At 45.9% G+C, this 27,979-nt stretch overlaps 2 protein-coding genes across 9 annotated transcripts in view; one reads left to right on the top strand and one right to left on the bottom strand.

Annotated features, from left to right (window-relative positions):
• Positions 1 to 27,979, top strand: part of LOC135976036 (nascent polypeptide-associated complex subunit alpha, muscle-specific form-like) — a 1,165,876-nt gene that overhangs the window by 69,343 nt on the left and 1,068,554 nt on the right. The gene's annotated exons all lie outside the window — the stretch shown is intronic.
• The window catches only part of FEZ1 (fasciculation and elongation protein zeta 1), a 165,038-nt gene that overhangs the window by 55,426 nt on the left and 81,633 nt on the right, over positions 1 to 27,979 (bottom strand). For 5 of the 8 annotated variants that reach the window (XM_065570051.1, XM_065570050.1, XM_065570053.1 and 2 more), the window contains exons 4-6: positions 25,258 to 25,344; positions 12,585 to 12,753; positions 2,932 to 3,203 (exon numbers count right to left, since the gene is read on the bottom strand). In XM_065570051.1, the coding sequence (XP_065426123.1) occupies positions 2,932 to 3,203; positions 12,585 to 12,753; positions 25,258 to 25,344 (528 nt within the window). Of the gene's footprint in view, positions 1 to 156; positions 830 to 1,581; positions 3,204 to 12,584; positions 12,754 to 25,257; positions 25,345 to 27,979 lie in introns of those variants that run through there. The other 3 variants (XM_065570055.1, XM_065570057.1, XR_010593180.1) reach the window with 2 other exon arrangements.

Below are 27,979 nucleotides of genomic sequence, written 5' to 3'. Positions count from 1 at the left end.
AGCTGGTCAGGGAAGGTGCATGATGCTGTCGTCTTTAAGAACACAGGACCGTTCAGAAAGCTGCAAAAAGGGACATTCTTTCCCAACCACAAGTACTGGATGCTTTGAGTACTTCTATACATTCTGCAATAGGTGTGATGAACTTGTAAAGATGAATTTGTCTTCAACAATAGAATTTTATTGACTGGTGAAAGCAGTGAAAAAATGTGCAGCTAAAAAAGGACAACACAATACAAATTTCAAACATAAATTAACTGAACAGAACTTTAAATTTAAAAAGGCAGCAAAGATTTAGAAAGGCAGCTGCTAGGTGTCATTTCAGTGCACAAATGCAGTCCATTTTAGCTACACATACAGCAGCCGTGCCTCCTGTAGGTCAATGCTGTATGTGAAGTTGCAGTTGTCCTTACTGTCTGCTAGCGTGGAGTGGTGGGGTATGTATGTGACCCATGGTGCCAAGTGGATTGTTGCGGGGTGTAGGAAGATGCCACTATGGACGTCTCCAGGGACTGCAAAGGGTGGCAAATCCATGATTGTTGGACCTTTAGGTCAACTAGAGTTTGCAGCATATGTGTTTGCTACCTGAGAAGCCCCATTATGTCCTGGTGCATCTCCCTCTCCTTTTCCTGATGAGATTCTTGGGTCTTTCTCCATTTCCCCATGTTCTTCCTATCCCTCTCCATGCCTTCTGCCATTGGCCATCCAGGCCCTTTGTCTGCGTTCCAATTCAGCACTGGCTTGTAGGATCTCCTCTTCTTTCTCCTTCACATCAGAGTCAGGTGTTCCATGAGTATGAACAGGGTACCCCTCAAGACCTCAACAGCAGCAGCTATAGATAAAACAGACATGTATCATTGTATTTACAGTCACAACAACAATTGCCTTCCCTCATTCCCATAAAAAACGTTAGTAAGACATGCTTCTTGACACTTCAGCTGTGGAGCGCCTCTGCATAGCACAGCTCTCCATCCCAGCCATAGTGAGTATCATCTATGAGTGGTCACATGAGGGGGGAGGGGAGGGCATTAACATTTTCAGTTGCTGAAACAAGTTGGTCTCTATTTTTATGGGTATAAGTATAGGGCATTGGCACTGAAAATTGGCACTGTTTTCCACAGGCTGGGGTGATTTTTACTGAAATCACACTCCTGAGGGTAACAAAGGCACAGAGAACACAGCTGCTGTTGGCGTCCTGAAGCCACCTGGGCCAATATGCCACTAGTTTACTGCAATGGTGTCAGCTGAACTTATTGCAGAGTAGTGTGAGACAATGTCCTACCATGAAGGAAGAAAGAAGGCAGCCCTCCCTAGAAACCTGTGGGAGAGGACTGCAGAGTCTGTCCAGGAAAGTGTCATCGAAATCTCTCAGGAGGACAGAAGGGACATTCCTATGTGCATCAATAAATTGCTTTGCACACCCCGCACTGGGAATGAGCAGATATCAACTCTACCTGTACTGCCACTTCTTCTCATATGTATAAGACAATGAAAAGTTGATACATATGTCTTTGGTAACTTAGGATGGCCCAGGCTCATCTTTATGTTTAACTAGTGTAAGGGAAAATGCATGCACACACTTACCTGAGTTTCCTTCCCCTGGATCGGGCTCATCCGTGCTTGGCTGGTGAGATTAGCCAGACTGCGGTGGAGTCTTAAACAGGTCCTGGATTGCAGCGTAGCTGGACCCTCCCACCATGTGTCCTTTCTCCTCCTCGTTGCTGTTCACAGCAGGGTTCTGTGTGTTGGGCTCCACCGAGGTATCTGCAGTGGGCTGCTGGGTGCTGGTGGGGTCTCTGGCAAGTGTGGCATGCAGCTTGTCATAAAAGTGGCAGGTCTGTGGCTCAGCACCAAATTGAGTGTTGTGGTATGGCCCCCTCAGTTCCTTAATTTCCACATGGCACGGCTGCTGATCTCTGTTACACCCCTTTTGCCCACATCCCCTGTGCAAATTGTTCATAGATGTCCATGTTTCTACGACTACTCCTTAGCTGTGCTTCTTCTCCCCACAGGCCCAGTTGATTCAATACCTGCTGTCTACTGCAGGCAGGAGTACGTCTGGAGCGTGTAGCTGGAATGGTTGGTTGGGCAGCTGCACACAACAAGGGAGAGCTGCTAGGTGTGCTTGCCAAGCTGGGCAATCAGTCTTTCATAAATACACAGGGTTATTTTAAGGGTGGGAGGGGGCTTCCAGTCTCTGTGACCCCTGGGCCGTGGAGTTTACAATGTGACCAGAGTGGTCAGTGTTGGGCATTGTGGGACAGCTGCTGGAGGTCTGTTATAGCTGACATAGGTCACACAGTGTCTACACTCACACTGCATTGATCACAGTCCATCAACAATGACTCATTTCTGTTTGGGGAGGTGGTTTTGATGGGTGCTTATGTCGGCGGGACACAAATTTGAGTGTAGACACATGCACAAACAAATCAACGAAAGGTGACTTATGTCAACTTAACTTTGTAGTGTAGACCGGGCCTGAGAAGCAGTGGTATTAATGCAAGTTTTTAGACATTTGGAGAACACTGGGTGTGAATTCTCATGATTTCTTTGAGATCAGCATATTTTTTAGCCGCAGTTATTCTGACTAAATAGCTTTGGTTACCTGTAAATATAAATCAGTAGAGTCTCTGTGAAAGTGTGAAAAGTTCTCATGCATGGAAACCAGCAGTGTGGAAATGATTTTAATAGGGACTATTAAGGCTGAGTTGCTTGCTGTTCCAGACTCCATTCTTCTGGGGGGAAGGCGGCTTTTACTTTAAATTGATACATTTATCTAAATTAAATAATCTGAAGATTACTTCCGATTATTAGGAGCGCCCATTTCATACCTATCTCTTTAAAGAGATAGCTTCCCCTGCTCTCCAGAATGGCCATGATCACCCCTATCTACTCTTTGCAATGTCTCACTGCACATGGGGATTTCTCACATACCTTGAGAGGCATTTGGGTGCCCCTTTCTATTCGGCTGCTCTGCAGACTCAGTCCTTTCTCTTTCCTCCTCCTTTTCATGAGCTCTCTGTGCTCTTTTTGCTTGTTCTGGACCTCAATCAGCACTGTGATGAAGGAGTTCTTCACCTCTTTCTCGAACTCCAGCTCATCTCGACGAGCCAGCTGCTGCACCAGCTCTTCTGAGTAGTCACGGATGGCACCCTCCACGTGATCCAGCAGCTCGGCCAACTCAGACACTGACATCTGTTCCAAACCTTCGCAATCAGAAGAGGTACACATTCATTTAAAAATACTGGATGCAAATGGGTAATATGGGGCAGAGATTTTGTGTCTTGTGAGTGGAAGGTCAGAAAAGCTCAACCAGCGCCACAGAGACATGGCACTTCTAAGCCTGGCTGCTTAAATTATGATTCATGTTCATTGGTACAAAACTGCTAAATTAAGTATATCACTTTATACGACTATAAAACCCGCCGGTTTCCAGAAGAATGGCTTCAGCCAAATTTCATTAGGCTGAGGTAGCACCAAACTAAGCAGGGTTGGTCCTGCTCAGACCTTCAATGAAAAGCCAGGGTACTGCAGGAAATGGAGTTGGTGGTGAAGTAGGAAACATTTTGGGCGAGGTGTTTATTTGCCACATAAGTCCAACATTTAGGTGCCACTGAGATCCTCAAACCCCCCACTCAGCTGCCTCCTAACTCTGTAGGCACCTAAAATCCATAGGTCCATAAAACCCTACCAGGAAGCATGCACAGTCTAGGAACCTTCATACTTATCTCATGCCTAAGCCCCAATGTTCCTGCACCTATCTAGGTGTTCCCGCACCTATCTTTCCTGAGGGGCCCAATTTGGTCGGAGTTCTCAGAGCCCACTTAATCACATAAAATGGCCACCAGAGGAGGAGGTGGCGCCACCCTATGACCTTTAGATCAGTGATTACTGCATTCACCCAGGATGTGGGAGACTCATATTTAATTCCCCCTCTCTGCCACATGGGGGGAAGGTATTTGCACTTGGGTGTCCCCCATTCTCGGGAAAGTGCCCTAACTACTGGGTTACATGGAATTCTTGGGAAAGTGCCCTAACTACTGGGCTACATGGAATTCTACAGGGGGGCATTCTCAGTCTCTCCTGAGGAAGCTGTTCCACTGGGTAAAAATAATTATACATTGGACACAGGGCTGTCTCTACCATTTTTGCCACCCCAAGCAAAAAAAAAAACACAACTGCCCGGACTATGCCGCCCCCCGTCCCAAGAATGGACGGAATGCTTCCTTCGCTGGTGCCTGGAGCCGCCCCTGATTGGACAAGATCAACAGAGGGAGAATAACTCTACTGCCCAGTGACTAGGGAAATCATCTGGGAGATTCATGGTACAGTTGCCCTGCCTCAGTGCCTATGTAATTGTTTATATACAGGGTAAGAGCTCCATCAGAATACCCCACACCTGGTGGTTAGGGCATTCTTCCAGAAGGGGTAAAACCTACATTCATGTCCTTGCTCCACATCAGGCAGAAGGAGGAACTGAGCCTGGTTGGCAAACTAGGCACTAATTGCATTCTTCTTTGTAAATAAGTGTGGTATTACCTCATCTGGATGCATAGGTAGCTCAGAAGGGGGGTTGTTAAAGAGCCCAGTAAAGGTAAATCAACAATAGAGCTTAGAGAATATGGTGGCTATTACTGGGAGATGATACTTCCAGGTGCCAGAAAGTTGCCAGGTTTTGGTTTGTCCAGGCTGAGACCCTAAAAGATCAAAAGCCCTGGATTGGTTTAAAAGGTGCCGCTGGCAGATAGGGAGGGGGCAAGTGGTCAGCTCAGCTCTGCTGGAGTTTGATAGAGAGACAGCAAGTTAGCCTGCTGGAAGCTGACACAGTGATTGACTGTGAGTCAGGGTCTGCAGCAAGCAAGCTGTAACTTGGTGCCCAATAAGAATAGGGGACAAAGTCATATCTATGTAGGGGCTTGAGGGGCATGCCAAGCATAGGTAAGACAATATGTGTATAGGTCTCTGTTATTTTTAAATCAGCTTCTCGAAGCTCCATGTACCATTTGGGCAAAATAAGGCATCCTTTGTTCTGGAGAAGCTGCTTCTGTGTCACTGAGCACAGACCCCCAGAGGAGAAGTCTGGCAGGGTCCTTGCTCAGTCGGACTTGCTGGATAACACAGTTGGTGTCCTGGGAGGTGTAACCCAGAGACCCAGTCAGAGAGTGGCTGGATTGGAGGATCCTACTCCAGAGAGAAACAGAGGCCAGAGCCTGCCACTTAAAAGGGGAGTCCTTGGGGAAGTGGAAGAGGGTCTCAGAAAGGGCAGCCTATACTTGGGTCTCCCACATCTGGCTCAGTGCTCTGTCACTGGGCTAAAAGTCATAAGAGGGGCACCACTTCCTTGTCCTTGTGAGAAAGGGGTTAGAGACCTAACTCCAGGAGAGGGTTCACAGCTGTGAATCCTGGACGGAGAGAGTGCCTCCCTCTAACCTGGATTTAGGTGCCTAACTCCTTTGGGGTGGTGGGGCTTAGGCCAGACCCCTCTCCTCAGCATTTCCTATTGGCTAGTTTAGGGAGCTCCTGGCTCAGATCCCATTCTTAGGCACCTATCGCTCCACGTGCATTGTACAGGGAGCCTGGGCACCTAACTCGGGGCTGTGGACTCCATTGGGTGGCAAGGCATCTAAAAGTTAGGCACGGCAATGATGAGTGTTGTGACACCAACGTCCTTTTGCCCCAGCAGTCAGTATTGAAGCAATATTCCCCCAAGGCAGTAGGGGGCTTTAGGAACTGGGGGAGCCAGCTTTCAGATAAGATGTAAAACCTGCTGTGCTGACCACTTGCAGTTATTAAAAATCCCATGGCACTTTTGCAAAGAATAGATGTTAAAACTGATGTCTTGGCCAAAACAATGCCTAAATACTACAGTTAATACCTGAGAATGGCTAGATAGAAATGCCAATTTGGGTAATTAATTTGGTTCTTTGACATCCCCCCTGTAATTTCCACTTGATATAAATTCATTCTAATTCCTGCTGAAAAATGTTGTGCAAAGTTGCTGCACGCTGTTAAAAAGATGTTTTTTTCTGCATTTCAGAGACAACTGCATTTCAGTAGTGATGAAGTAACATATATATATGTAAACGTTTGTAAGGTGCTTTGGTAGCCTTCTGAATCAAAAGAACAGTGGGTACATTTTTCAAAAGCACTTAGGGGCTAGATCTCGAAAAGGAGTTACGTGTTGCAAACCCCTAACTCCTATACAGGCCCCCCAGATAATGCCTGGGAAGAGTTTGGCACCTAAGAATGAGATCCTCAGCCACCAGTAAGCTGAGCATACAGCCAGCTAAGCTAGCCAGCAGCAAAATGTGGAGCAAAGGGGTGGGGTGTAGAGCCCAGATTCACAGAGGTATTTAGGCACCTATCTCTGCTGAGAAGTCTCAGCTATAAACAGTCTTCTAGAGTTAGGCACCTATGCCAAGGCAGCATTATGTCATTAGAAAGCACAGATACCCAGTAGTCAGAACACGCTCCTGGTGTTTGGGACACCCCCGTTCAAACACCTGCTTTGGAGCACGGACTTGAGGCTAGACTTTTACCACCCAGCTGAGGGCCCTCACCACAGTGCCATTGTGAAAGTGTGAAACTTACTGAAACTTAGTGGGGGGTTTGGTTGACCCTCTCTCAGTTCTTTAAAAAAAAGGGGAAGGGCCAATGAGAAATGAGACTGATAGTCCCCAGGGCCAATAGGGAGAGGCCAGTATTCCAGGTCAGCCCAATTGCCAGGGCAGGCTGGCCAATGAGGGACTCAGGAGCCTCGGGGGCCCTCCATGTGAGCAGCAGCTGCCTATGCCAGAGTAGGGCAGAGCTAAGGGGAGAGTAGCAGCCCAAGCTGAGCTGGAAGCAGGGAAGCAGCACAGAGCCAGAGGAGGGGGAGCGGGAGCTGGAGCAATGGAGCAATGCAGACCAGCCACGCCAACAGTGAGCCAGGGCTGAGTTGCAGGACCAGAGCCTGTATAGTGATGCTGGCCATGCCTCAAGTAACACTACAGCAGAATGTGGTGAGCAACTAGGGAGAGGACCGTGGGCAGAGGGCCCAGGGCTGGGAGATGTCACCAGACAAGAGGACCTTGAAAGTTGGACTCGGAGGAGGGACATGACCCAGACAGGAGGCTGATACTGGGGAGAAGGGTCCTGCCCCCTAGACTCTAGGCTGAGGGCATGTGGACACTACCAGGGCAGGTGTCCTACCCCTGGTATCACCACAGCACAGCCAGGGCGTGGAAGGGAAATCTGGGATGTGTGAGGAGCAGCCTGAATTTTTCTTACATCCCAGAGACAGCTGTTTGTGGTGTCCCCAGGCCCATACAGCAGGGTTACTTGTTTCCTTTAACCTTTCCCATTTTTTCCTTCTTTTTTACAGCTGTTTAATAAATTGTATTGGGTCTGAACTATATATAATGATCAGTGGGTCAGGGAAGCATCTGGTGCAGAGAGAGTACACGGAGTAGGGACACCCTAGCCCCTGTCCTAAGTAGCCACAACAAGACTGGGGGTTAAGACCCCCAGGAATCCTGGGTCCAGCCTTGTTGGGATTATGAGGACTCTGCCACACACAAGAGTGGAAGAGGAGTCCTTGAGTTCAGGCAGGCCTCTAGGTAAAGGGAGTTGGAGCAAGGACTCAGATCCTTTTGCTAGCTGATTCCACCAGGGTAGTGCATAAGCCATGAAAGTTCCCCACAATAGCGCGACCAACCCCCACTAACAATTGTATATGCTGGACTAAGTTTCTCTCAATCTCTCCTGTTGAAACAATAATTACATATTAATTGGGAGAGAGAAAGAAAGTGAGAGATTAATTCGATATTCTGGTGGTTAGGGCACTCATGGGAGATGTGGGAGAATCAGGTTCATGTCCTTGGTCAACTAAATGTTCAATTATTTACACAAAGTGAAACAGCTCCAGCAGGAGAGATTGAGGCACTATACCTATAGAATATGCAGTAGCCTAGTGGTTAAGGTCCTTTAGTAGTGAAAGGGATCTAGGTTCAGTTTCTTGCTTTAGAACAGGGGGTTTGAATCTGACTCCTGCATAAGTACCCTACTTGTTGGGTATCACACAAACAGGGCCTCAAGTAATCCTGACCAGTTTACCTCAATCTCAGAGGTAGCTAGAATGGTAACTGGAATTTATCTCACCATTCTGAGGAAAGACTTGTTTAATACAGAGCGATTATCATGTATATGGATGAGGTTCAAGTCTCCTGAGTCTGTGTATATTTCAATACATTTTTATTTTCAGTCAGTTTTTAATGGCCTGTAAGAATATCATTTAAATATGATAACATGCTGTGTAGGACAGGATGTAATATGCAGCAACACATAGCAGGAACACATCACACTGCTATGTGCATGGGCTTCATCTCAAACACCGTGTCCAATTAAAGTTCTCAGTCCTGATTTTCAAAGCCCTGAATGGAATTGGCCCTACTTATCTGAAAGACACCCTCTCTCTCCTTGCATGATTGGAACCTTCCCTAAGAGCTACTTTGCAGTGCAATAATAAAACTGTGACCACTTGTGGAGGCTTGTGGGTGTGGCAGACAGAATTTTCACCACACCTGGACCAAGGAACTCACTGCCAGCTAAAATAACAATGACCATGGACATTGATGACATAAGAGCTAATTGCAAACCTCCCTCTTTGCCTAAGCTGTCTCACTCATCCCCTTCTATATTTAAAATGCAACCCCCCACACCTAACTCTTGGTCTCTCATCAGCCAGGAAGAAGGGCAATATCATGGTTGTAGTTAAATAAATTAATTAATGGAGATATCCTATCTCCTAGAACTGGAAGGGACCTTGAAAGGTCATCGAGTCCAGCCCCCTGCCTTCACTAGCAGGACCAAGTACTGATTTTGCCCCAGATCCCTAAGTGGCCCCCTCAAGGATTGAACTCACAACACTGGGGTTAGCAGGCCAATGCTCAAACCACATTTCTACTCTTAGGAAGTGCTTAGTTATTATAGTGACTGTACTGAAAAATTGCCTAGACAGCTGGTTTATGTTTGACATAAAGGATGTAATCCTGGTTGTGGCAAATACATTTTTCTAATGGCCAAAGTGCACTTTCTTTTTTAACTTTCCTCTTTCTCAAGAATTGATGAACTGGTGTTTACTCAACTTCATACAAAAAAAAATCACCCACCCTCATGCAGACAGAGGACACGAGCAATTCTAGCCCTAAAGCTGGAAGCCATAGAAATCAGGAGGTTAGAGGGGTGACACTTCAGGAGCCTTAATTATAGGGGTTACAACAGCTCTAGCTATAACAAATATAAAGTTATAACAACCTTGTGAAAGAGCCCAAGTCTCCCAATGGTAAATCTAATGGAACAATTACAATAATTAAACAATAAGGATTCAAAAGCAAATGCAGACCTAAAGCCAGGTACAATCAGTGATTTGGGATCTCGGCAAATGAACCACATAGTTGCTGCCTTGCATTGCCTGAGACTGGCTCTCTGCTTTCAACTCAATGTTATCTGAAGGGGTTGGCAGGGGACTACACTGGGGTGAGAAGGGGCTGCATCATACAGGGATTTAGGAAGAGCTAGCTAAATCAATTCTCAAGAGTTATAGGCAACTCAGACCTTATCCCTTTGTGGGAACCAACCCCAGCATCATAGAAGATTAGGGTTGGAAGAGACCTCAGGAGGTCTCTAGTCCAACCCCCTGCTCAAAGCAGGACCAACACCAACTAAATCATCCCAGCCAGGGCTTTTTCAAGCCGGGACTTAAGCAATGATACCATTGCTTCTTGTTCTGTCATCTGCTGCCACTGAGAACAGCCTAGCTCCATCCTCTTTGGAACCTCCCTTCAGGTAGTTGAAGGCTGCTATCAAATCCCCCCTTCACTCTTCTCTTCTGCAGACTAAATAAGCTCAGTTCCCACAGCCTCTCCTCATAAGTCATGTGCCCCAGCCCCCTAATCATTTCTGGACTCTTTCCAATTTGTCCACATCCTTTCTGTAGTGGGGGGTCCAAAACTGGACACAATACTCCAGATATGGCCTCACCAGTGCCGAATAGAGGGGAATAATCACTTCCCTCGATCTGCTGGCAATGCTCTTACTAATGCAGCCCAATATGCCGTTAGCCTTCTTGGCAACACTGACTCATATCCAGCTTCTCGTCCACTGTAATCCCCAGGTCCTTTTCTGCAGAACTGCCGCTTAGCCAGTCAGTCCCCGGCCTGTAGCAATGCATGGGATTCTTCCATCCATCAGATTTCTTTTGGCCCAATCCTCTAATTTATCTAGGTCCCTCTGTATCCTATCCCTACCTTCCAGCGTATCTACCACTCCTCCTAGTTTAGTGTCATCTGCAAACTTGCTGAGGGTGCAGTCCACACCATCCTCCAAATCATTAATGAAGATATTGAACAAAACCAGCCCCAGGACCGACCCCTGGGGCACTCCATTTGATACAGGCTGCCAACTAGATGTGGAGCCATTTATCACTACCTGTTGAGCCCAATGATTTAGCCAGCTTTCTGTCCACCTTATAGTCCATTAATCCAATCCATACTTCTTTCACTTGCTGGGAAGAATACTGTGGGAAACCGTATCAAAAGCTCTGCTAAAGTCAAGATATATCACATCCACCGCTTTCCCCATATCCACAGAGCCAGTTATCTCATCATAGAATGCAATCTGGTTGGTCAGGCATGACTTGCCCTTGGTGAATCCATGTTGACTGTTCCTGATCACTTTCCTCTCCTCCAAGTGCTTCAAAATGGAGGACCTGCTCCATGATTTTGTCAGGGACTGAAGTAAGGTCTGTAGTTCCCCGGGTTCTCTTTCTTCCCCTTTTTAAATATGGGCACTATAGTTGCCTTTTTCCAATCATCTGGGACCTCCCACAAATGCCACAAATTTTCAAAGATAATGGTCAATGGCTCTGCAATCACATCAGCCAACTCCCTCAGCACCCTTGGATGCATTGCATCTGGACCAATGGACTTGTGCACATCCAGCTTTTCTAAATAGTCCTTAACCTATTCTTTCATCACTGAGGGCTGCTTGCCTCCTTCCCATACTGTACTGCCCAATGCAACAGTCTGGGAGCTGACCTTGTCTGTGAAGACCGAAGCATAAAAAGCATTGAGTACTTCAGCTTTTTCCACATCGTCTGTCATTAGGTTGCCTCCCCCATTCAGTAAGAGTCCCACACTTTCCCTGACCTTCTTGTTGCTAACATACCTGTAGAAAACCTTCTTGTTACCCTTCACATCCCTTGCTAGCTGCAACTCCAGTTGTGCTTTGGACTTCCTGATTATACCCCTGCATGCTCGAGCAATATTTTTATACACCTCCCTAGTCATCTGTCCGAGTTTCCACTTCTTTTAAGCTTCCTTTTTGTGTTTAAGCTCACCAAAGACTTCTCTGTTAAGCCAAGATGGTCGCCTGCCATATTTGCTATTCTTTCTGCACATCGGGATGGTTTGTTCCTGCGCCTTCAATAAGGCTTCTTTAAAATACAGCCAGCTCTCCTGGACTCCTTTCCCCCCCATATTAGCCTCCCAAGGCATCCTGCCCATCAGTTCCCTGAGGGAGTCAAAGTTTGCTTTTCTGAAGTCCAGGGTCCGTATTCTGCTGCTCTCCTTTCTTCCTTGTGTCAGGATCCTGAACTCAACCATCTCATGCTCACTGCCTCCCAGGTTCCCATCCACTTCTACTTCCCCTACCAATTCTTCCCTGGTTGTGAGCAGCAGGTCAAGAGGAGCACGGTATTGGTTCCTCCAGCACTTGCACCAAGAAATTGTCCCCTACCCTTTCCAAAAACTTCCTGGATTGTCTGTGCACAGCTGTATTGCTCTCCCAGTGGATATCAGGGTGATTGAAGTCTCCCAAGAGAACCAGGGCCTGTGATCTAGTAACTTCTGTTGATTGCCTGAAAAAAGCCTCGGCTACCTCATCCCCCTGGTCTGGGGGTCAACAGCAGACTCCCACCATGACATCACCCTTGTTGCTCACACTTCTAAATTTAATCCAGAGACTCTCAGGTTTTTCTGCAGTTTCATACTGGAGCTCTGAGCAGTCATACTGCTCTCTTACATACAGTGCAACTCCCCCACCTTTTCTGCCCTGCCTGTCCTTCCTGAACAGTTTATATCCATCCATGACAGTGCTCCAGTCATGTGAGTTACCCCATCAAGTCTCTGTTATTCCAATCACATCATAATTCTTTGACTGTGCCAGGACTTCCAGTTCTCCCTGCTTGTTTCTCAGGCTTCTTGCATTTGTGTATAGGCACTTAAGATAACTCACTGATCATCCTGCTTTCTCAGTATGAGGCAGGAGTCCTCCTCTCTTGCGCTCTCCTGCTCGTGCTTCCTCGTGGTATCCCAGTAACCAAACTCTATCTTAGCAGATCTATCTAGCACACCTGACAATAGAATTATAGGGAGAGGTCCATGCAATATGGATGAAAGAGACATTTATTCAAACAAGTCTTAAAATACCTTGTATTATAACAACAGCAACTGCGAGAACTGAATAGTATCCTAGTGAAAACATGAACAACCTCAACTTTCCTAAGCCCCAAACTGAAGTCTCCCTCTGCCCTTCCCACATGTCCTCACCTTCATAGGACCAATTGTTGTTAAAGGTTTGTGTCAAAATCTGCATCTCCTGCAACAGGACTGAATCAGCCTGAGAGGAAGTTTCTCCTCCATCATCTTCCTCCAAGATCTCCTCTTCCTCTTCAGGATCTGGGGAATTCTGCATCATCTCCTCAATTTCTTCAATTACCTGATAAGATAATATGAATGTCAGTCACTGAATTGTATTCTAATGACCAATAGCTGGATTCAGCACTAACAGATCATTGCTGACACTACGTAAATACCACGTTTTCAGAACAATAGCTGGAGAGCTTCTGCATATAGGACTATAAAGGGTATTAACTGTATTTTAAACTTCAGATAATATGGTGTAAGCAATTATCAGCAATATTTGTGAACATATAAGTATGGTATGCAAATGGACCAGGGTATCCTTCAGAATATGGAAATGCAGCCCAAGAGAAGCTAATCATAAGAAACATAAACTAAAACTGTCAAACTTTCAGAAGTGCTCAGCACCCAACAGTCCCATGGGAGTCACTGGAATTAGGAGAGCTGCCCTCCTCTCATTCAGATTTGCAGAAACTGCAAGCCTGGGCTAGTATTTGACCTTGTCTCCAAAAGCCCTGCTTGTCCAAATTATCCCTTAACTATGTGGTGTTTTATTTTATTAATTAATGGTGGCTGAATGCACGCAACATGGCTGCAATTAGCTCAGTTAAATTTTGGGGTAACACTCTCCTCAATTCCAGGGTAACAGGGAGAGGAAGGGAAACTTCTTCCCATAGTCTCTGATGGGCTGTAAAAATGTAAAAGACCCTGAGCCAGGTTGGAGAGGGAATTCTGCTCACCTTGGCTCAGTGTGTGGGGAACAAAAGGCCACCCCAGTGGGTAGGGGATGGATACTCCTCCACCTCATCCCAGAGAAGCTGAGGTTAAACCACTGGAGTCCCCAAGGCCCAAGCTCTGAGGACGTGGGGCAGAAAATGGAATTTGACTATGGGGTTTAAGGAATTTCTCCTGCTGTGAACCCTCTGCTGTTAAAATAGGGCGTGGCTGAGAGCCACTTCAGAAGGAGGCAAGGTGCTCTACATGATTTCTCTCTTTGGTCCAAAGTAATGCTCATGTATTATTTCCAGGGAGGCTGGGGAACCCTGGAGGGACAAAGGAACATCATACGCATGCCCTAGAAACCAGGTGGGAGGTAAATCAGGTCTCAAGTTCACACCCAAGTGATTTTGGGTAATAAGGGTAAGCAGCGGCATGTGACAGCTCTGCCTGATAGATTCTAAAGAGAAAAATGATACTGGATAGTTGTCAAATGAGAAGATGTATGCTGGCTTGCTAGCAGAATGTTTATTACCTGAATAGTTGAAATGTGAAAGTACGAAAGGTCCTGGCAGAAATGCCATCCAGGAAATAAACCAATGGGTTCCTCTAGACTACTGGTCAAAAGCCCTAGTTACACTCACTTCTTTACATGGAGATGTCACAGATAAGGCAATTTCCTTCCTATCCTTGAGAGTCCTGACTGAATTAAGTTTAAGTTTCTTCGGGCTCCATTGTTTTAAATTAATAGTTTATGTCTAGGGCTCCGTGTTTGTCATGGAGGTCACAGAAGTCACAGATTCCGTGACTTTCTGCAACCTCTGTGACTTCTGCAGGGGCCAGTGTGGCTGACCCAGGGCCGCCCAAGCAACTGGCTCCGGGACCAGCTGCTCAGGTGGCCCCCAGAACAGCCACACCAGCTGCTGCTGGAGCGGCCCCAAGGATAGCCACACCAGCTGCTGCTCTGGCAACCCAGGCAGCGGTCCCCGGGGGGCTGGCCAGAACAGCCATGGCCTTGGGCAGTTGGCCCTGGGTGGCTGCTGGAGGCAGCCGAGGTCCACGGCCCTGGGCAGCAGTCACCAGGTGGCTGGCCAGAGCAGCCATGGTCCCTAGCTGGCCAGAGCAACTGCGGTCCAGGGCCCTGGGCAATGGTCCCCCGCTAGCCAGCCGAATAAGCTGTGGTCTGCAGCCCCAGGCAGCGGTCCCTGGCCAACTGGCTGGATCAGCCACAGTCCCTCCCAGTGCCCCTGCAAGATTTAATCACAGGTATTTTTAGTATAAGTCATGGACAGGCCACAGGCAGTGAATTTTTATTGCCCATGACCTGTCCATGACTTTTACTAAAAATACCTGTGACTAAATCCTAGCCTTATTTGTGTATGATTGTGTTCTACTCCATGGGGGGAGCTACCAGACCTCCTCCAGGAACTACCAACAATGGGTGGTGATTTAGGCAAAGCTGCCTGTTTGTAACCTCCCCCTTCCCCCGAGGTACCTCATCATGGGGAGGGTCACATTTACAAACTGGACTCTGCAGAGATGAACGGACAAAGAAAGGACTTTTGGATAAATAGCCTGAGTTTAAACTGGCTCTGGGCCTTCTTTCTGATCCAGAAAATGGACTGGACCATTCGTCCAAGAGGGGACTCCAATCCCTGCAGAAGGGTTGGAAGGATTTGGCCTACTAAGGCCCCATAAGAATGATGGGTGACTTCTGGTAAGCTGTTAGCATGCATTTAGAAACGTTCATTGTTTTCATTATGTTTTCTCTGTAATCCTTTCACCTTAAGAATAAATGTGCTTGCTTACAAAGGGCTGTGTGGTAATTTATAACTATGGGCCATTACACTGTTCATAGCCTATTTAGGCAGTCTGGCTGCTGGGAATATCACAGTGTAGGCAGGTAACTGTGCAGCCTGGAAAACTCCTGGGCATGACCAAGAGCGACATGGGTCTCTGCCCAAGAGAGGTGACAGCTGCAGAACGAGGAACCTAGAGTAGGTGCCCTCGAGAGACCATTGAGGGAAATACAGACGCAGTAACTCTGAACTGTGACACCAAAGTCTCTAATGACTTCTTTCTAGTCAAAGCCCAGAATCAGCTCTCCATCCTCATCCTCCTTGACCTGTCAACCATCTGTGACACAGTTGAACATACTCTTTTTCTTGAAATCTTGTCCTCCATTAGCTTCCATGACTGTTCTCTCCTGGTTCTCCTCCTACCTCTATAATTGCTCCTTCTGTGTGTCCTTTGGAGATTCCTCCTCATCTGCCCTCCAACTTTCTGAGGGAGTTACAAATGGCTCTGTCCTTGGTCACCTTCTCTTCTCCCTCTACACCTTATCTCTAGGTAATCCACAAATACAAATTCAACTATCACCTCTATGCTGACAACTCACAGATCTACCTCTCTATTCCACACCTGTCTACTATCCAAGTTAAAATCTCAGTGTGTCTCTGTGATATCTCCTTATGGATGTCTACACACCAGGTCAAACTAAACATAGCTAAAACAGAACTCTTACTCTACCCCCCCCCCCCCAGCCCCAACCTGCTACCTCCTATCTATCTCATAGAGCTGGAAGGGACCCTGAAAGGTCATCAAGTCCAGCCCTCTGCCTTCACTAGCAGGACCAAGTACTGATTTTTGCCTCAGATCCCTAAGTGGCCCCCTCAAGGATTGAACTCACAACCTGGGTTTAGCAGGCCAATGCTCAAACAACTGAGCTATCCCTCCCCCTTCCTTTCTCACTCACTGTGAATAACACCACCAGCCTGCCTTCACTCAGCCCTGTAACCTGTGTGTCACCTTCCACTTGGACCTCACATTCAGGTTATGTCTAAGTCTTGCTGATTCTCTCTAGAAAACATCGCTAAAGTACAGCCTTTCCTATCCATTCATAGAACTAAAACTTTCATCCAGGTTCTCAACATCTTGAGTCTCAGTTAGTGCAACATCTTTCTCTCTGGCCTTGACAAATGTAATCAGGGATGGCCTTAGGTGTTTTGTCACCAAGGGTGGCAATCATTTTTGGTTCTTTCCCCGAGCAGACTGGTAGAGCAAAAAGCAAACAAACCAGCGGACCAGACCAGCTGAGCTATGTGGTGCCCTGCAACCCAGGTGCTGATTTGGTGTCTCTGCAAGTTGGTGCCCAAGGCAGCTGCCCTGATTACCAGCCCCCAAGGCCAGCCATTTAACAGTGAGAGTAATTAACTTAACAGTGAAAGTAATTAATGATTGGAACAACTTAGTGTCATGCTGGATTTTCTATCACTGACCATTTTAAAGTTAAGATTGGATCTTTTTCTAAAACTATGTTCTGGGAATTATTTTGGGCAACTTCTCTGGCCTGTGTTATCCAGGAGGTCTGACGAGATGATCACAATGATCCCTTCTGGCCTTGGAATCTGTGAATGCAATCTTTTCCCACTCACCTCCATCGAGAATGCTGCGGCAAAAATCATTTTCCTAGCCTGTTGCTTTGACAATGTTAACCCTATCTTTGAATCCCTCCACTGGCTCCCCCTTCTGTCTCCTTTGCATCAAACATGAGCAGCTCCTTTTCACTTTCAAGGCCCTTTCTGGCCTATCCCCACTCAACTATCATCTCTCATTTACTATCAAGCTGTCAATGCTCCCCTTTGGTCAGCCCACAGTGCAACCTCCAGCCTCCATTGCTCACTTGTTACCCTGTAAAACAAATACTTCTGTGCTTCCCCCCTACTGCCCCACGTGCCTGGGAGGCACTCCCCATAAATACCCCCAGTTACCTCATTTTCCTCCTTCAAAACCCTCCTCAAAACTCTCCTTTGCCATGATGCCAACAAAAACTCGACAACACTTAGGCTGCAGGTGTGCTAAGATCACTGCCCATTATGCTGAGTAATGCTGTTCCCTTGTAGCCCCTCATTAGTCTGTATCCATCTGTTGTCTCTTGTCTTATACTCAGATTGTAAGCCCTTATTTAATTGGAACCATTACTGGGAAAGAAAGAGAATGAATGGGACTGACCCTATAGTCCAGTGGTTAGGGCCTACACCTGGAAGATGGGAGACCCCAGGTCCTGCCCTCCTGCTGTAGTCACTCTTTCATTATTTATCCACAATGGAACAGCTTTGACAGGAGAGACTGAGGGAGCCCCACATCAGAATATCCCATTGCTCAATGGTTAGAGCACTCTTCTGAAGGTGGGTAACCCTTGTTCAAATTCCTTCTTCTCCTCCAAGGGGGGGGGGGGAATTGAATCTGGGTCTCTCACATCCCATGTGAGTGCTCTAGCAGCTGGGTTAAAAGTTATAAGGTGGGAAACACCACCTGCTCTGGCTAGATTTGGAATGTGACCAGTTCTGGTAGCCACCCTCTGAGCATACCTACTGGATCGGGCTTAGGTAGGAGACAGGCAGCTAGACATCTAGAGGGAGGCAGCATGTATGCCCAGAGGCAGAAATATAGGCACCTAGGGTACTCTTATTCTGAAAAACTAGGCACCAAATGAGTTAGGTGCCTATAGGGTTCAGCAGAAGTTCTGTGGATCACAGTGAAGCCAAAACTGGGTTTTAGGCACCTAAGTCTGGGCTTAGGCACCTAAGTACTATTGTGAATTCCACCTTGATTCTTATAACATTGCTTGTGCATAACTGGAGCTCAGACTGTCACTTGATTGCCTCCCAAAATCTTCTGCTCAAGATTTATCTCAGCTAGTGCATGACGTCCATTACTCCTTTGGAGAAGCAATATTTCAAAATGTATCAATAGGTAAGTCTGGAACTCCAACTTGTCTTTAGCTAAACTGATGCTCCAAAACCAGCAAAATGCTCATGGGCAACAAGACTAAGGCTGTATTGCAGGCCAGAGGTTTTGTAGGCCACTGGTTGTCATAGTAACATCATAGCTCAAGGTCAAATGCTTTGGCCACTGAACCTGACCTACACCCATGCACTGTGAATCTGAGGCTAGGTCTACACTAAGGGGGGGGTCAATTTAAGATACGCAAATTCAGCTATGCGAATAGCATAGCTGAATTCGGCGTATCCTATTCGACTTACCCCGCTGTGAGGACGGTGGCAAATCGACCGCCGCAGCTCCCCTGTCGATGGCGCTTACTCCTCCTGACGAAGTGGGAGTAAGCGCGTCGATTCAGGGATTGATTTATCCGTCTAGATGAGATGCGATAAATCGATCCCCGAGAGATCGATTTCTACCCGCCGATCCGGGCGGGTAGTGTAGACGAGCCCTGAGCCCAACCCAGCTTTGAGAAAATGTGTGTTGTGCAAGTCCTTGTTCTCTGTTTATATTCTGCCAGGGCATCTTTTGGAAATGTTGCCCTGAGACCAAAATTTTTGATTTAAAAGTAGTATTTTGAAGTGCTCTAAAATCCACATGCAGATTCAGATTCTATGTTAGAAGTATTATCAAGGAAACTAGCACTAATTAAACAGATGGAAGAAGAGAGTCTCTAATAAGCAGTTAGGGTAATGTAATCATGAGTTTTATACACTCCTTTACTGAACAATGGGACCGAGTGTGATCAAGGGAAAGAAAGTCTCTGATCATTTAGTGAGGAGACTCTTGATACACAGAACTCTGTAACAGGAGCTGGTCACAACATTTTAAGATTCTTATTACTTTTTTGGTGCAAAGCTAGGAAATACAGGGGGGTCAGAACAGTGGGGCAGAATGTGTGTGTTGGGGGTGGAGCAGAGAAGGGTATGTGTGGGATGGGGGGTCTGACCCTTTGCCCCTTAGAACTGTGCTCTGGTACATATACTGAGGGGCCAGTACATCCCTAGACAACAACTCTTACTAGCGTAAGGAATCATCCAAACACTGTTTTAGAAAATCCAGTCGATGGCTAGAGATTTGATGATGAACTGAGATTCCAAAAATGTAGTTTTTCTATGAACCCTTGAGCAATAAGAGACTGTCATCAAAGGAACTTTTTTCTCTCTGGGAGCTCAGAAGCACTGACAGAGCAGAACCACAATAGGCGAAAGTTGAGCACCTTCCCCTCCAGTGACAGACTTGGAAGGGAAGGGAAGTGGTGCCATCTGTGCCCTGTCATACTCCTCCCTTCCTCAACAGTACTCCCCATCCCTCAACAATTCTTCATCACGACCAAGGGCGGGGGATCAGGGGATCATTGCTCCATAATCATGGGAAGAAATGCAGAACTGCCCACCTTCCCCATGCTGTCTCTGCCAATGGGGAAGGGACACCTGGCTCACTTCCCGGTTGCTGCTTCACCCCCACAGTGCAACATTAATTGTCCCCTTTTAGGTATGTTCCAACATACCAATAGCACATGTACAAGCACTCTACCCTTACAGATGCTACATAACACTCTAGGAACACAGCACATAGGACCAATTCTAACACCTTCTCTTTGTGAAAGCAAAACTCCTGTTTAGGATATTCAAGTGTAGTGCAAAGGATCTACTTACACTTGGCCTATACCCAGACACTGAGCGTACTCCACACAAACTACTGCAGAATTGCAAAATGTTACAACCACTCTTTTCCTGAGGATTCCTTCTGAGATATTGTCTTAATTTACCCCTCACTAAGCTCCAGAGACCAATGTCATGTATACCACCAGACTACTGATAAGCCCCATGATAAGAAAACACCTGTTCACCACTATTGACACAATTTACAGAACTCTGCATTGAAATGAGGTATATTTGATCACGCAAGGAAGGTACACACACACCTCTACTCATATCACCATTACAGCTCTTCCAACATGCTCCAACTAATCCCTCCACTATTCAATACAGCTATAGCTAACACAGTTATATAGCTGGCATGCATGCAGATAAATGCTACCATTCAAATCTGTGGAACACAACACAACACAGACAATGGCACATTCTCTTAGTCATTCTTTATGTCTACTTAGAAGGGCACCACCTTCCATGAACCATCACCAGTGGCTATTACCAGCTCCAGAAGGGCGCAGTTAAGTTTTCATTGTACTGGTGGCATATGTCCTGGTTTCAGAAGTTTAAGTTTGTGTTACAATAACTCTTCATTTCCTGTTTTACAGAGTTTTGAGGGTAGCTGAACTCAACATTCTGGAAAGGCATGAGATCACCGGGCAACCTTAATGAAGTTTTTGGGCAATTACTACCAGACTAGAAGAATCTCTGGCCTGACCCAGAATGACACTTTCTATGTTCCTGAGTATCAGTCAAGGAATCACTTGTTAACAGAATACAGAACATATACACTATCCTATGCAATTAACAAATGAAACATTTCTATCTAGTCATTTACAACTATCATTTTTTTAAGATGCCTATCACCTTGCTATTTAATCACTGGCAAAGGAGCTGTGATCTGCTGTCTTATACAGAGAAAGCAGTTTTCATTTTAATTAAAAAAGAAAAAGGTTGATGTAATAATAGAGAATGAAAATGAAAATACACCTCTACCCCGATATAACGCGACCCGATATAACATGAATTCGGATATAACGCGCTAAGGCAGTGCTCCGTGGGGAGGAGGGGCTTCCCACTCTGGTGGATCAAAGCAAGTTCGATATAACATGGTTTTGCCTATAACGCGGTAAGATTTTTTGGCTCCTGAGGACAGTGTTATATCGGGGTAGAGGTGTATTAAGACAATCATCAAAAAAACCCAATTAAACAGGCTATTTCGCCAAACTACTTGCATCCAATCAAGGTTACCCTGCAAATATTATTGGAGAAAAAGAGGGGAATATTTATTTATTTTCTTTTCCCACTCTCAGACGTGGTGATTATTGTTAGAGTCTCAGCACCTGGATGGGAAAACCATTCTACAAAGAAGGAATCATTTGCCTTTCTCCACCTGCACTTTATGAGTCTCCTTCTGGTTGCCAATTAATTCACTGAACCATATTCTCTCTTGTATTCTACCTCCTTTGCATCATTCTAGCTGTGCAAAGGGGCCGAAAATGTCCCACATCTCCCCAGAGACTGGGTTCAGTAAGTTATTTTAGTGACACTGAAGAGCGGATGGGGTACCTGTACTCAGATCAGGTCCTGTTGATAGTGATACATTTCTTTCCAGTAATGCTTAATTTTATAATGCACTACACCATTTGATTTTGAGATGGACTGTCCCTACAACTCCACTGTAGAATGCGTCTAGGAGGATCGGGAAATCTGGGAGAGTAGGATTTAGGAAAACCCCCAAAGTAGTTCATGCTCCATCTTCAAAAGCAGTTTTCCAACCTTTCATCCAGTGATGAACCCATTTAGTTGCAGATTCTTTTCTCTTAAGAAACTGTGACTAATCCTCAGCACTGAGAGTAAAGTGTGTGTGTGTGTGTGTGTGTGTGTGTGTGTGTGTGTGTGTGTGCGTGCGTGAGAAAGACAGAGAGAGAGAGACTCCCAGACAATTTGCATGTGAAATTGGGAGTGTAAAGCCTGGGGTGTGATAGGCAGAAAGTAACATGGCGACTACAATCAAAGGGTTTGGGATAAATAATGGATTTTTTGGTTCCCTGGTAATTTTGAAAAAAATCAAAAAAAGTTTTGTTTCAGGTTCAAACAAAAACAATATATCTCAAAATGTTTCAGAATCAAAAAGTGAAAAGATTGAGTCAAAACGAAACATTTGTTTCAGGAAAGGAAACGAGGACGAGAGTCACAAAATTGTAGAAGAGGAGCTGGTAGTAGTATTGCCTTTGTTATAAGCTTTAGCTCAGAGGTTAGGGATGTGGGTGAGGCAGCCTCAGTTGCCCTCTATCTAATGACTGTGGATGATGATGAATATGAAAATGACTCTGCAGCCTGGTACCTAGGCAACAGACGTGGGAGACTCTCCACTAACTATTTAATGATATATAAGCAGCGGCATGTCTACCCTCCGGCTACTACGGGGAGTCACGGCCAGGCAGCTCTGAACATTGTCCTGTCTGCAGGCACTGCCCCTGCAGCTCCTATTGGCCACATTTGCTGGCCAATGGGACTGCAGGGGTGGCGCTTGGGGCGGGGGCAGCGTGCAGAGCCCCCTGGCTGCCCCTACGCATAAGAGCTGGAGGGGGGACATGCTGCTGCTTCTGCGAGTTGCACGGAGCCACGGCACACATGGAGCGGGGCAAACCCCAAATCCTGCTACATGGCAGGAACTCGAGGGCTGGATTAAAACATCTGAAGGGCCGGATGTGGCCTCTGGGCCATAGTTTGCTCACCCCTGGCTTAGCTAGTCGGTCACCAGCCTATAGCAGTACATGGGATTCTTCCATCCTAAGTGCAGGACTCTGCACTTGTCCTTGTTGACCCTCATCAGATTTCTTTTGGCCCAATCCTCCAATTTATCTAGGTTACTCTGGACCCTATCCCTACTCTCCAGCATATCTACCTCTCCCCCCAGCTTAGTGTCATCTGCAAACTTGCTGAGGGTGCAATCCATCCCATCATCCAGATAATTAATGAATATGGTGAACAAAACCGGCCCCAGGACCGACCCCTGCGGCACTCCGTTTGATACCGGCTGCCAACTAGATATGGAGCCGTTGATCACTACCCGTTGAGCCTGACAATCTAGCCAGTTTTCTATCCACCTATAGTCCAGGGTCCGTATTCTGCTGCTCTCTTTTCTTCCTTTTGTCAGAATCCTGAACTCAACCATCTCATGGTCACTGCTGCCCAGGTTGCCACCCACTTCTACTTCCCCTACCAATTCTTCCCCGTTTGTGAGCAGCAGGTCTAAAGGACTACAGTCTCTAGTTGGTTCCTCCAGCACCTGCATCAGGAAGTTGTCCCCAGCATTCAACTTAAATAAATGTTTGGGGTCAAAATGATCCATTTCCTTTTGACATTACTGAGACATTTCAACTTTTTCAATTTGGTTGAAACAATTTTTCAAATTTGACATAAATTTGCAGATAGTTCAGTTAATCCCAAACCACATTTTTCAGTGCATTTGTCCAAAAAATTTCACCCAGCTCTAGTCACGACACTGGACCAGGTCTATCTTATGTCTATAAGAACATAAGAATCACCAGATTTTATCAGAGCAAGGGGTCGATCTAATCCAATATTCTGTCTCTGATGGTGTGACTCATACCAGATGTCTCAAAGGAAGGGTGAAGAAACCCCACAGTTAACAATTTTAGAATAACTTGTCCCTTGGGAAGTTTAATTGAATGCCCCCTGGTTCTGCATTATGCATCTTCTTTATCATTCCTTTGTTGTGTACCTTTATCATGTCCCTTGTTATTCTTGTCACTGATTCACTAAATACAAACCATCTGCTTGACAGGTTTCAGAGTGGTAGCCGTGTAAGTGGGTTCTAGCCCACGAAAGCTTATGCCCAAATAAATTTGTTAGTCTCTAAGGTGCCACAAGGACTCCTCATTGTATCTGCTTGACAGTTAGCCCAGCAAACAGGTTGTTTGCAAAGAACTGAAAATGGTCTTTTTCCCACTGGGGAATCAACTTCAAAGGGAGAAGGAAGGGCACAGTCTGGATATTTGAGTAATGCGAAGCTTTTTCAACATATGACACCTGGTTGAGGGCAGGGGATGAAGCACTTCAACTAATATATAAAATAAAAATGCTGCTATAGAGACCGCAGTGTCCTCTTATTACTTCCCTCTGCTGGCATTACAAGACACAAAGCTTGCCTCTCTAAACAAACCTATAGAAAATGAGTAGACAGATGGAAGAAGAATGTATTTGTCCACATTAGCCACAAAACCAAACTTCTACAGTTCAGTTAATTTTAGCTGAGTGTGCACAAGTCCATACACATAGTAGAAGGGCTGTCTACTCCAATGTCCCCGCCCCCATACTCCTTTATGTGCATGCATAACTTGTGGCACCAGGAATTACACCGAGACATTGATGAGGGACTGGGCCTATCCTTGTGTAATGGGACTGTTATTCAATTACATGGTAGCATTTACAGTGAGGACTTTTGCCTTTCCCTGATGTGAAGGAGAGCACAAGTATCTTACAGTAAAGAGACAGTCACCCTTCCCTCAGCCCTTTACCAAGACTACTGTACTTTCTGATCTGCTGAATACGATAACTGCAGAAAAGGCCATTTTGATTACTGTGTGAGCAGCAGCATCATGATCCTGCTATTGTTGCTTTATAATGCATCATTGATAGAAATTCGTGAGTGCAACAAAGAGATACTCTACTTGGGTTAAGTTTTGCCATTTTGCTGACAGACTCAACTTCATTGCCATCCATGCAAGTAAAAATGTAGCTGTATACTGTATTAAGGGCTCCATCCTGGAGACCCCAATCAGGCATAACTTCTAGTTAAGTCCTATTTGAAGTTAATGGGAGCTCTGCTCAAGTTAGGACTTCAGGTCTAACTTCATAGTAAAGAATAGTGCTGATTGCACTGCCCCTCCCTCCTTTGAACATAAACATTTCTTGATGTTTATTTACAAATAATTGCATTTTCCTATAAAGCCAAAGGCTAAATGGTGGTTTATATTAGGACAGGCTCCCCTTTCACTCAGAAGAGAAGGGCATTGGTGATTCTTAGGTTTCTTAGGTTTCAGAGTAACAGCCGTGTTAGTCTGTATCCGCAAAAAGAAGAACAGGAGTACTTGTGGCACCTTAGAGACTAACAAATTTATTAGAGCATAAGCTTTCGTGGACTACAGCCCACTTCTTCGGAGGTTTCTTAGTATGCTGACTTCCCACTACTGCTTTGTGGGCGGTTCTTTGTGGCTAACTTGCTTAGTGAGGGAAGGGGCTGTTGTGCTTAGCATAAGGGAGGATCTGTGTCTCTTACCATAGCAAAGGTGACCTTGATAGGGGTGAGATTTGGTGCAAGGAAAATTTCTTGTCAGAATTTCTCTCCTTTCGGAGAGAGGAAAGGTCAGGGCAAAAACTGAGGAAGGTTCATGTACCTGATCTGCTGTAAGTAGAGGCTCCTCGTTAATACCAGAGTCATTTTCACTCTTCTCATTGAGCTCTTCCTCCTCCTTCTCGTGGATCTGAAGAAAAAACCCAAACCAAATTCTGATTGGTCAGCAGCAGGTATATTCCCACTTGGGTCTTCAGTCTAGCATTGATTTTACTGCATGAATTACTACTCTCCCTCTAGATATCTGAGAAGCATCTGAAAATGAGGTTCACTGCTTCTTCAAAATCCAAGCATACTTCACCACTGAGATACAAAAGAAGGCCATCATGCAGCATGCTTTGATATGTCAGACCATCTCTTACCTAGGAATGTGGGAGAAGAATGTTGTAGAAGAGGGAATAACAGAACGAGCCAACAGAAAAAGTCTAAGGTGTGTCTGTGTAATCCCAATCAGCTTTAGTGCTGGTGATGTGCTAGATCTATTAGATTCCTGTTAGATTCTTCTCACATCATGAGTTTTAAAATCATTCTCCCACTTCGTCATTTCAAACACCCTTACCAACATTTTCGAAGAAATTGATCTCAAAGACCACAAAATGTCCCTGTCTGGTAAATGGCAAAACTTACTGATCCATGCATGTTTAGGCACAGAAAGGATTTTTGCTACCTGGTTTATAAGATCAGTCCTGCAAGCTGCTGAGCGTTCTGGCCCTGATCCAGCAAAGCAATTAAGCACATGCTCAATTTTGAGCACATGAGTAGCCCTACTGAAGTCCTTCTATCCTGAAACAAGCCTTTTTCAGCCTGTAGCAGATTGGAACCTGCTTGCCAGAAGAGGATGAAATTAGGGCCAGAGGTCCTTCTTGATACATTGATAGAAAGGAAACAGTCACCACTATTCTCTTCGTGCTAAAAGAAAGTGTATTAATTATTACTGTGTTAGTATTGTAGCACTCAGAGGGTACGTCAAAACTGCAAAAAGCCCTGCGGCAGCAAATCTCAGAGCCCAGGTCAACCGACTCAGGTTCACGAAGCTTGTGCTACAGGGCTGAAATAGCAATTCCTACTCAGGCAGAGTCCTGGCTCTGAGACCCAGTGATGATACTGCTGGCCAAGTCAATCCAGGACGTTTCTTCCAAAATAATAAAAGTTCTGGAAGTCCTGGATCTCTCACTGCATCCAGTCCAAATACATTTGTAAGTAAATGCTTTCATTGGAGATATTTCCATGCTCCAGAGCAGGGCAAGCCAAACTGTTGCTGAAGATCCACAAATGGTTTAAATATATCATTCTCAATTACGTGCAACACACTGATAATTCCTCTCACTATCCAATCCCTTCACTCAAGGTTTTACCACCAATTTTAAGGATGGGATTGCTCAATGGGATCATTCACCTCTACATGGAAGAATGCACGGAAGCAGAGCTTTCTAGCCCGGTTTGACCAAGTTTGCTCGCAGCCATGATTATGATAGCTCTGGAGCCAAAAAAAATCTGTAATAATTCAGTTCTACAGTGCCTGAAAGGGAGAGAGAGTATACCAATTCTTGTTCAATCTGACCCCAAGATGGAGGTCTAACAGTCATATGGATGGCGGGTGGAGCCCCCCTTAGGGGAAGCTAGCCCCCAGCTCAACCCCTTCTGCCCACCCCACCCCCACAGCCAGAGCCCTGAGACCCCCTGCTGCTCCACCATGGCCACAAGTCTCCCCCCTTCAGCCAGAGATCAGTCTTGACAAAACCCTGGCTGGGATGACTTAGTGGAGGATTGGTCCTGCTTTGAGCAGGAGGTTGGAATAGATGATCCTCCTGTGGTCCTTTCCAACCCTGATATTCTATGATTTTATGATTCCAGATGATGTCGTGTTATCTGGGGGAGGGAACTGCAGTTATTAGGAAGAGACAGGTATTAGTAGTGGTAATTTGATCATTAGAAACATAGATAGCTGGATTTGCAATGACCGGGAGAACCACATGGTGACTTGCCTGCCTGGTGTAAAGGTTGCGGATCTAGATGTGGAGACATCTAGATAGACTTATGTGTAGTGCTGGGGAGGAGCCGGTGGTCATGGTACATGTAGGTACCAATGACATAGGGAAGGATAGGAGAGAGGTCCTGGAGGTCAAATATAGACTGCTAGGCAAGAGATTGAAGTCCAGGACTTCCATGGTAGCATTCTCTGGTAGCATCCATGTGCAGGGCCAGTTAGGCAGGCAGAACTGCAGGGTCTCAATGCACAGATGAGACAACGGTGTAGGGAGGAGGGGATTAGATTTATTAGGAACTGGGGAAACTTTTGGGAAAGGGGGAGCCTATACAGGAAGGATGGGCTCCATCTAAACCAAAATGGAACCAGATTGCTGGCACTTAAAATTAAAAAGGTCGTTGAACAGTTTTTAAACTAAGGGCTGGGGAAAGCCGACAGGTGCGGAGGAGCACATGGTTCGGACAGAGACATCCCTTAGGGAATGATTTATTAATGGAGACTCTATATGTCCTAGTAAGGAGGAGAGAATGGAAGATAATAAAATATGGGTACAAGTATCAGAGGGGAAGCCGTGTTAAGCTGAATCTGTAAAAAGCAACAGAGGGTCCTGTGGCACCTTTAAGACTAACAGAAGTATTGGGAGCATAAGCTTTCGTGGGTAAGAACCTCACTTCTTCAGATGCAATATGTCTTGCATCTGAAGAAGTGAGGTTCGGTTCTTACCCACGAAAGCTTATGCTCCCAATACTTCTGTTAGTCTTAAAGGTGCCACAAGACC

This window comes from Chrysemys picta, chromosome 16 (genome assembly GCF_011386835.1).
Source record: "Chrysemys picta bellii isolate R12L10 chromosome 16, ASM1138683v2, whole genome shotgun sequence".
In the NCBI taxonomy this organism is placed as follows: Eukaryota; Metazoa; Chordata; order Testudines; family Emydidae; genus Chrysemys; species Chrysemys picta.
This window is presented reverse-complemented; position numbering and strand designations above follow the sequence as displayed.